General features: G+C 34.6%; 1 protein-coding gene across 1 annotated transcript; it reads right to left on the bottom strand.

The window, feature by feature from the left end:
- Positions 1-3,588: 3,588 nt before the first annotated feature.
- LOC122007868 lies at positions 3,589-10,265 on the bottom strand. The gene is made up of 11 exons (XM_042563400.1): positions 10,191-10,265; positions 9,868-10,083; positions 9,568-9,660; positions 9,438-9,492; positions 8,896-9,281; positions 8,564-8,821; positions 8,230-8,498; positions 7,980-8,147; positions 4,974-5,037; positions 4,798-4,896; positions 3,589-3,810 (listed from the first exon to the last, which is right to left on the bottom strand). The coding sequence occupies exons 1-11, from the start codon at positions 10,263-10,265 to the stop codon at positions 3,715-3,717; spliced, it is 1,779 nt and encodes a 592-aa protein (XP_042419334.1). The 3' UTR covers positions 3,589-3,714.
- Between the last annotated feature and the right edge of the window lie 2 nt (positions 10,266-10,267).

Genomic DNA, 10,267 nt, shown 5'->3' with positions numbered 1-10,267 from the left:
TCTGAGTCAAAAGTTATGATCTCTCAAAATTCACTCAGCAAACACATTGTAGCAGCTACTAACCAATAGCTGCTACAACACAATTTTCTTTATTATAGTAGCTACTAACCAGTAGTTGCTACAACATAGTTTTTGATATACCAAAATTTTTGGTATGAAACTCATACCATACCGAAAATTTAGCATATCGAATTTTCGATACGGTATCTGTATAAATATTTTTATACTAAATTTTTTGATACGGTATATGGTATGGAAATTCAATATCAGTATACCGTATCGACCCAACCCTAATAATATCATACCATTGTGAATATATGTGAATTATTTTAGTCCTAAAAAGTTTTAGGTATAGATAGAGTTGAGTTGTCAATGTTTATTTCCTATTGAATCGGGAACATTTGAGTCCTTTTTATGTTTCTAAATTGAAATGAGCTAGGAGTGCTTCTAATACTAACTTGTCAACTAGGGGTGAATCCAGGATTTTAGATTTGGAAAGCGGGCACATAATAAAAAATAATTATTATACATTGTATTCAAAGGACACATGACCGAGTTGATGGGAGAGGAGGCAAAAGGTGTCGATGATCAGGTGGATGAAGACAATGATGGAGTCGAGGAGGTACCAACTATCAGAGGGCATAGAACTTGATGGACACAATCAGAGGCGGATTTATACATGGACTGAGGGCAAAACATTAAGTGATTTGTCTTTTCTTTTCTTTTCTTTTCTTTGTTTTTATTGGAGATAGATGGATAGATTGATGGTTGGCTGCATAATTTGTAGGATCACAATTTTACACAGAATTGATTTGGGGTCAAAATCGGATTTATCGGGATCGAATCGTAGAATCGTACGATCCTACTAAAAGTCCTTAAAATTTAATTTAGTATTTAATAGAATGATCAAATTGATCCATTAAACTAAATTAATTTGATATTTGATTAAAATAACAAATTTATACACATTTTAATAGGATAATTCTATTGAGATTTAAGAAAACTTATTTAAACTATTTAGCATCTAATTGAATGCCACTACTCTCCACTCCTCTCACCTGTGCGAGGTGCCATCCTCTCACTCGCACTCACTTCTTGTCATCCCTTCATGACCTCACCCGCGCACTTGCTCCATATCACTGCCACTACTAGCTACCAGCCAATGCCTTCCCCTTTTTGTCTGAGCGCTTGCTACCATTGATCACCTGCTCATGGTCGCCATCCATGTCGTTGTCGTTGTCAGTCGCTGACCGACACCCTGTTGGTGCAAGCATGCCTTAAAAGTTTCAATGATTGATAAATATTTAAGTTTAGGTTAATATGTTGGATCTAACTTGAGTTATAAGTGTGCAGGATGAATGAAGTCCAAGAAGGTCATGGACAAGATTCTTGATAGAAAGAAGTCCATGTAAGTTAGAGGACCAGATGCAAGGCAAAAGAAGATCAAAAAGGTCGGAGATGAAATTCTTGGCATGAAGACCCAAAGATGAAGAAGTTCTAGGTACAAAGTCTAGGGAAAGGTCGACAGTTAGATTCTTGGCATGAAGACCCAGAGATGAGGAAGCTTCAGGCCAAAAGTCTAGGGAACAAGAGATTAATTTGGCATGAGGTATTTGAAATCGATTACATATAAAAAATGAGCATGTGCTCAAGGGTTTAGGGGTGAAAACCCTATCTTAGGGTTCACCAATTGATTGGTGAGCTAAAACCCAAAATTCGGAACCAAAAGAGTGTATCAATCGACTAACACAAATTGTCAATCAATTGATAATCAAATTCAAGCACACAAAAAGCTCCGTGATTATTTGGATGATCGATTGGGAAACCACCAATTGATTTGTTGATCAATTGAGAAGCTTTCTTCGCGAGAATAGAAAGCTTCATGATCGATTGACTGATTGATTGAAAAATCACCGATTGATTGGTTGATCGATTGAGAAGATTTCTTCATGAGAGAGAAAGCTCAATGATTGATTGATTGATCGATTGGAAACCATCAATCAATTGACTGATCGATTGAGAAGCTTTCTTCACAAGATAGAAAGCTCGATGATTGATTGGTAAACCACCAATCGATTAATTGGCTGGTCGATTGAGAAGCTTTCTTCGTGAGAATAGAAAGTTCTCAGATCGATCGACTGATCGATTGTGAAACTACCAATCGATTGGGTGAACGATTGGGATATGCTCTTTGTGAGTAGGGTTGTAAATGAACCAAGCGTTCGTGAACAAGCTTGGTGTTCGGCTTGGTAAGAGCTTGTTTATGTTCGTTCAATATACATAAGATAATTAAACAAACAAGCTTGAACAGTTCGTTAAGCTAAATAAACAAGCTTAAACACATATGTGTTCAGCTCGTTAATGTTCATGAACAACGTTCGTGAACAACGTTCATGAATAATGTTCATGAACCATATTCATTAATAAAACTCTTTTAAATATAATAAATAAATAATAAAATAAAATAAATAAATTTAAATTATCAAGCTCAATTACCAATCAAACAACTAAAAGTTTCAAACAATGAATCAAGCTTGAATTGAGAGCTTGATAACATCTAAACGAACCAAGCTCAAACCAAGCTCAAGCCAAGCTTGAATTAAGAGTTTGATAACATCTAAACGAACCAAGCTCAAGCCAAGCTTCAAACAAGCTCAAGCTCATAAAAAATAAACCAAGCCAAGCTTGAACACTCATTTCAAAAGCTTGGTTCATTTTAAGTTCAGCTCAGCTCGGCCTGTTTACAGCCCTATTTGTGAGAACAAAAGGCTTCCAAATTGATTGGCTGATTGATTAAGGTGACTAATAATACCAATTGATTGAGATTCAAAAATGGAATAATCTCAGTCATCCATCTAGAGTCAATAGTCGTTCAACAGATAATTAGTAATCGATTGAGACATTCTTCAATCGATTAACGATGACCAAAAAGTAGAGAAACACTCGATTCTGAAGCATATAAAAAAAGAAAATTTAGGCACGAAGTTAACTTATTGTTCTATTACTCACTATGTGAAAAACGACTTTTTACTTCGTTGATTGCCTGAAGTAAAATACCTGTTTTTACCGAAGTAGACACGCGTGTAGTAAAAAGATTCATTTTACTTCGGATAAACTCCGAAGTCGTAGGCCCAGAAAAAATGAAGTCGTATTGGGTGTTGGGTTCGGACATATTACGAAGTAAAAAGTGCATATAACTTCGTCGGTTTTTAAAAACACCGAAGTAATTAATCCTTTTCGACTTCATCGTTTAGTATTTGTTGTGAAGTAATATACCTACTTTAACTTCGATTAAAAATGAAGTAAATGGATTACTTTTACTTCATCATATATCGTTAATTCCTGAAGTAATTATCGATTAAATTACATTTAGCTTCGTTCTGGATCGAAGTAATAGATAGATACTACTTCGAAATTTTTGGTAATAACCGAAGTAGTTGATACTATTTTACAGCAACAAATTATATTGCTTCGAAGTTATAAGTAGATTTTACTTCGGATTTTATGAATAAAGTGAAGTATTTTTTCTCTTTTTACTTCATTATTTTTAGACTTCAGTAATTTTGAGCATCACAAAAGGTAACTTCATAAGCCTTGATCAAAACAAGCCATGATTTCAGCATATGTTTATACAAAACAAATCTCCCTAAATATGATCAAAATAAGCTATAAAAAACCAAAAACATGTACTGGTTCATTCACACAACTTGCAATTCACTTCAAATACGAGTACACAAATTCACTCCATTCAATTCTCACTTCATCATATCGTGTCTGCGTATAGTACTGGTTCTTCACACAACCTGCAAACTGCAATTTAGAAAGAATCATCATGTTATGTTTTGTAACTGAAAACACTAAATCAAAACATAGTAAGTTGACAAAAAAATTCATGAATTAAATTAACAAAAGTATGATAAGACAAATAAATATGTATTGTTATATGCACTCTTATAGTAACAATAACATTTCATCAAATGTGCAATAAAAATGATCCAACAGTTTTTTGAACCTTAAGTTTTAGTAGTTCCAATCGCATGGTGATTAGATGCTCAGTTAAATTAATGTATTGCATTCTCAATTTCACATGCACTATGACAAAAAAACAAAAAATTGTACAATGAGACTTGCTCAATAATCACACAACACGAAAGTACTGAATTAGCGGTGTGGACAAATAACTGGATCTTTCAAGTAGCCTAGCTGATATGCTGAACATTTTCTTATGTTAGCTTGGGCATGGTTCTCGTGGAGATGTCAATATTCTACCCACTTTTGTCATAAATAATGTTCAATATCGAGGTATGACTTATGATCCCTTGTCTCTCATCTTAAAACATCTAAATTTCAACTCATAATACAGTTTATATTTTGATGCCTAAGGTTCTATTGGATTTGATTTAAACTAAGCACGTGTCTAGAAAGGTTTTGTCATTGTTATTAGCAAATGACTAGTATTAATTAAAAGCATTTTATAACATTAGTGCTAATAGCAAGACTATTATAGTTGTTCCTTGACAGCCTTCTATATTCTCAATCATCGGTAAGCATAAATTTAATAGTTTATTAGGTCTATAAGGTAATCATGCCCAAATCAGTTACTAATTTCCCCCAGCTACTAATAGAACTATGCATAACACAGTTTTATATAAACCCATAAACAGGGTGTCATCTAAGGGCGAGGAAAAAAAAGAAGGAAAGAAGCCATATCAAAGCATGAGAAGAAAGCAGTAGCAGGGCGTGAACGATTTGATTCAGTATGTGCATTCCTGTTCAAAATGGAAGAAATTCACACACCTTCCTCTCCAACTGTAGATCATCACATTCAACAATCTCCTTCATGTACCGCATGACACAATATCCACATTCAACACAACCTTGTTGTTTGAGATTACCCTAATGAATCAAAGTTAATGCAAAGTGAAAAACCAAATATATAAGAATCAGGAATGCATGTTTTCAATAAGACATACCGTCAACTGTTTGAAAGTTGGTCGTTTTGGATTACCCCTCATACAAAGGTACGTCCTCACTCCACTACATTGTAAAAATAGAACTTATTTCATTTCATATTTGCTAATCAATCTATTCATAATCTACATAATCTAAAACATACTTGCACATTGTAGTTTTCCAAGTGTTATCTCGGTTCCTATTACCCATTGAGTCCAACAAATAAATTGTATCTTTGTCCTCGTTTATAACGGTCAAGATCCAGTGGTTTCTGTTGGTTGCTACTCGAAAAACCTAGAGGTTCCACTGTACAAAAATTTTGTACAAAGGTCTGAACCTTTTCCTAGCTACCATGTGTTCTTTTAAATTAAATTTTGGATCGCCTGCGGAACTTAACACGTTTGATCCAAAACTTAATCTATTTGTTCTTTTAGGTTTTAACTTGGGTCTCCTGCGGAACTTAACACGTTCGACCCAAATCACCTTAAGTTATTAATTCCATTAAATATTAATTTCCATAATTGGTTCCCAGTACTGACGTGGCGAGGCGCATGGCCTTCTTGGATATGAGAGCAACCACCACCCACTAGACAAAACCTTTTATGGAAAGCTAATATTTAATTTCCTAAAATAACTTTAGGTTAACCGAAAAGAACAATCAAATCACAAGGAAAAGAAAAACAAAAGAATACTATATCGAAAACAAATTCGAAACACTAGAATCGTATGCCTCTTGTATTTAGTATTATTTCCAAAAATAACTAGTATGATGTGGAAAGAAAAATACTAGTTATACCTTTTAGAAAAACCTCTTGATCTTCTACCGTATTCCTCTTCTAACCTCGGACGTTGTGTGGGCAACGATCTTCCGAGATGAGAACCACCAAGCACCTTCTTCTTCCTTGCAAGTTTCGGCCATCAAAACTTCTTCTAGGATGAAGAGGTTCGGCCACCACCACCATGCTCCAAAGGATGCTAGAAAAGAGACTTCTTTTCTCTCTTTCTTCTCCTTCTTAGATCCGGCCACCAAAACTATCTCCACCATGAGGAAGTTTCGGCCACACAAAGGAGAGGAGAGAAAAGAAAGGGCCGGCCACACCCAAAGAAGAAAAGAGGGAGAAAAATAATAGAGACTATTCTCATGAAGGCTCCTCTACCTCTTCTTTTATAATCCTTGGTTTTGGCAAATAAGGAAACTTTAATAAAAACTTCCTTAATTCCTTTGCCATGAAAAAGAAAATTTAATTAATTAAAATCAAATTCCTCTTCTTAATCAACATGGCCGGCCACACAACAAATCTCCAATCAAAGGAAATTTAATTCAATCAAGAATTAAAACCTTCCTAATTTGTTTCCGGAAATTTATAAATATTTCTCCAATAATTTAATCCCTTCATGATTGGTTTATAAAAAGAAAATTTAATAAATTAAAATCTTTCTTTTAAACATGTGGATAAAAAGAAAATTATCTCTAAAAATTAAAATCTCTTTTAATCTACAAATAAGGAAAGATATCAAATCTTTTCTTAATCTTTTGTAGAAACTAATAAAAGAGAATTATTAATTTTTTAAACTTTCTTTTAAATCATGAACATGGTTAAAAAGGAAAGTTTTCTTAAAATTTAAAATCCTCCTTTAATCAACAAATAAAGAAAGATTTCAAATTTTAAATTCTCTTTTAAACATGTAGATGATTTACAAATAAGGAAAATTTTTACCAAAAATTAAAACCATCCTTTTAAACTACAAATAAGGAAAGAGATTAATCTCTTCTCTTAATCTTTTGTAGAAAGCTATAAAAGAAAATTTTAATTTTTTAAACTCTCTTTTAAAAACATGATATCCACATAAGAAATAATTTTAATAAAAATCCTTTTTAATATTCTAGTGGCCGACCACCTAAGCTTGGGACCCAAGCTTTGGCCGGCCACCAACTTGGCTCATCCACTTGGTCTTGGCTGGCCCTAGCTTGGGTTACAAGCTAGCTTGGTCGGCCCCATTGGATGGGTAAGAAGGTGGGTATGTGGTGGGTATAAATCTCTATATACAAGAGGCTACGATAGGGACCGAGGAGGAATTGGTTTTGGTCTCCCGATGAAATTAAGCTTCCCGTGTTCACCCCGAACACACAACTTAATTTCATCAATAATAATTCATTCCACTAAAGAACTATTATTGAACTACCGCACCAATCCCAAATTACATTTTGGGCTCCTTCTTATTATGAGTGTGTTAGTCTCCCTGTGTTTAAGATAACAAATGTCCACTAATTAAGTAAGTTACTGACAACTCACTTAATTAATATCTAGCTCCAAGAGTAGTACCACTCAACTTCATCGTCATGTCGGACTAAGTCCACCTGCAGGGTTTAACATGACAATCCTTATGAGCTCCTCTTGGGGACATTCTCAACCTAGATTACTAGGACACAGTTTCCTTCTATAATCAACAACACACACTATAAGTGATATCATTTCCCAACTTATCGGACTTATTGATTTATCGAACTAAATCTCACCCATTGATAAATTAAAGAAATAAATATCAAATATATGTGCTTATTATTATATTAGGATTAAGAGCACACACTTCCATAATAACTGAGGTCTTTGTTTCTTTATAAAGTCAGTATAAAAGAAACGACCTCTAATGGTCCTACTCAATACACTCTTAGTGTACTAGTGTAATTATATAGTTAAGATAAACTAACACCTAATTACACTACGATCTTCTAATGGTTTGTTCCTTTCCATCATGGTCGTGAGCTACTGTTTATAATTTATAAGGTACTGATAACATGATCTTCTGTGTGTGACACCACACACCATGTTATTTACAATATAAATTAATTGAACAACTGCATTTATCACAAATATAGATATTTGACTAATGTGATTCTTATTTCTAGATAAATGTTTTATACCAAAAGCTAGGCTTTTAGTATACATCCTAACAGTTTCTGCACGATTGTCAATATATAGCTAAGCTACTATGTATTAGGAATTGAGCAGGGATTAAAAATATACCCAGTGTTGTATGGGATAAGGCATATGCTGTCTCCGTTTGATGCTTTCAACTGATTAGCAATGTGTTGTGAAGAGGTACTGCCATCTTGAGCGGCTGGTATTTTATTGGGATCCACAAACGACACATACTCAGCCCTGTTTGTTTCCTTCAAGTACTTGTACAAGTAACTGCATTCAAGTAATAAAAAACATGGTTACTTAAGACATGAACTCATGCAAAGAGAAGAATTGTATATAAGACATAACTTACCCCATGTAAACCAAAATTTGCCTGGACCCTATCTCTCTCATTTCCATACAGCGCATGATATCCTCTCTCAACAACGATGTACTTACATTACGTCCAAACATGGCTTCATCAAATTCGATAGGAATGGTCTCCTCCTCAGTCATCAGTCTAACAACAAAAGAATACAAAAACTTGCATGGCATTGGTAGAGTACTTTCAACTTCCTTGAATTTATTTTTCTCATCAGGAACCTCCAAAATAGCAAATGGTGGTGCAGGTTTCTTCTTTTTCTATAATTTTAAATAATTATAGCAAAATATATAACTATAGCAACAGAAAAGTGAACTGAAAATACCTTTGTCGTCGGAAATATCACCAATTCTTTTGGCCAGCCAACCACAGTTCCAACAGCATCTACCATTACTGTTGGTCCCGACTTAAGTGGAATTGGAAGCTCTGCTTCCTCATGTAAAACAATATCAACAGACACCTTTAAGTTGCCTTCCCCAAGTGGAGCATTGTGCAGCATTACATTTGGGCCTCCGTCGGATACTATCGTGCCATATGCCACCACATTCCCCTTATTCTTCAAAGCCAAATGACATTTTTTCCCCTGAACAATAAGATATTATCTTTTAATATCTGAAGGTAGGAAACAAATTTAATGTACCAAATATAATACAAAACCTGATTGAATGAATTGTCGCATTCAAAAACTTCCACATCATCTTCCAATATTTGAACTGCCATGTGCGATGACTTGTTAGATGCTACACGTTCAGAAACTTGATCACTTGTTTCTGGCATAAATCGAGCAAGAAGAGCCTTCAGTTTTTCAACTTCAGCTTTCAAAATCTTTGTTTCCTCCGCTTGCTCTTTAAAGTTTTCAGCCAAAGCCTTTGACACCAACTCCCTCTTCTTCCTTGGAGTTTTGAAGTAGACTTGGGGCTTCACAAATCCCCCTACACCTCTAACCCTTCCGTAAGGTTCTTGCCTCCCTAATGAAGTAGTTAATACGTCATTGCTTCCAGAAGATATGAACTCTCCCCTCTTTTTTTGTCCAACAAATCGTCCTACAAATATGGAGGTAACATTAAATATCCAATGAAGACACTTTTTTCACTTATTATGAATGAACTTGAAATAAAACTAAAATAATACAATTTTTTCAGCAACTTCAGCAGTCTCTGTATTTGTGATGTTTCCGGATTTGTCTTCGTGGGCCTTACGCCAAAGGAATGACCTATCAACTTCCTCATCCTCCCTGAATATTTTTCTCTGCCTCTACAATTCCAAAAAACGATCATTTAAAACATGACGTACTACATGAAAAGGATAATATAATGTTCCATGGATTACCAATTCAGTCTCCAATCCAATGTATCCCTTGCGAGACATTTTGTGATGATACTTGCAATTGCTCGCCCATTCCTTTTGTTTTTCATGAGTGACCTATGTCACGTAAAAAAAGTAAATTTTTAGAAGAATGGCTATAATTTAAAAACAATAGGATGGAGTATGATGAACTTATTATATATATTCCTGCTGTACATGAACTTATTATATACAGAACTTCATTTTGTTAATTAAATGCCCTAAATGTTTTAAATCTTGGTGCATATAATAATTTAAATATAACATGATAATATCATCAAGTACCTCCCAAGATGGATGTAGCCTCTCATCAACAAAAGCTTTCCAAATTGCAGATGGGATCTGATACTGATACTGCTCCGGTGGTGACTTCAGTTTTTCAGGATTATCTCTATATGGCCAGACAAACCTACTGTTGAGTTTGTTTTTGAAGTCTCTCCATTTCTGGCCTGCTGAACTCATCACTGCCGCCTCGCTTTGAGGTGCTAAGTCGAAGACATTCTGTAACACACAACAGTAATTGCTATCAGTTTGTATATTGAAAAAATCACAATGAAAAAAAAACATAAGCAATCTCATAAGGAAGTGTATTATTGGATTATACTCACCGATATTTCTTCCCACACTTTCTGTTTCATGTTCTCTGGAACAGTGGACCATAACTTTATGTTAATAGGCACCATGG

Source organism: Zingiber officinale, chromosome 1A (assembly GCF_018446385.1).
Source record: "Zingiber officinale cultivar Zhangliang chromosome 1A, Zo_v1.1, whole genome shotgun sequence".
NCBI classification, from domain to species: Eukaryota; Viridiplantae; Streptophyta; class Magnoliopsida; order Zingiberales; family Zingiberaceae; genus Zingiber; species Zingiber officinale.
Note: the sequence above shows the minus strand (reverse complement) of the source record. Positions and strands in the feature narration are given on the sequence as shown.

Excerpts from the sequence above, each read along its gene's own strand:
- LOC122007868 (XM_042563400.1), bottom strand. The coding sequence starts at position 10,265 with ATGGTGCCTATTAACATAAAGTTATGGTCCACTGTTCCAGAGAACATG. Across the intron at positions 9,282-9,437 it reads TGATAGGTCATTCCTTTGGC|GACGATTTGTTGGACAAAAA; the intron begins GTAAGGCCCACG and ends CCATATTTGTAG. Across the intron at positions 8,148-8,229 it reads CAAATTTTGGTTTACATGGG|TTACTTGTACAAGTACTTGA; the intron begins GTAAGTTATGTC and ends ACTTGAATGCAG.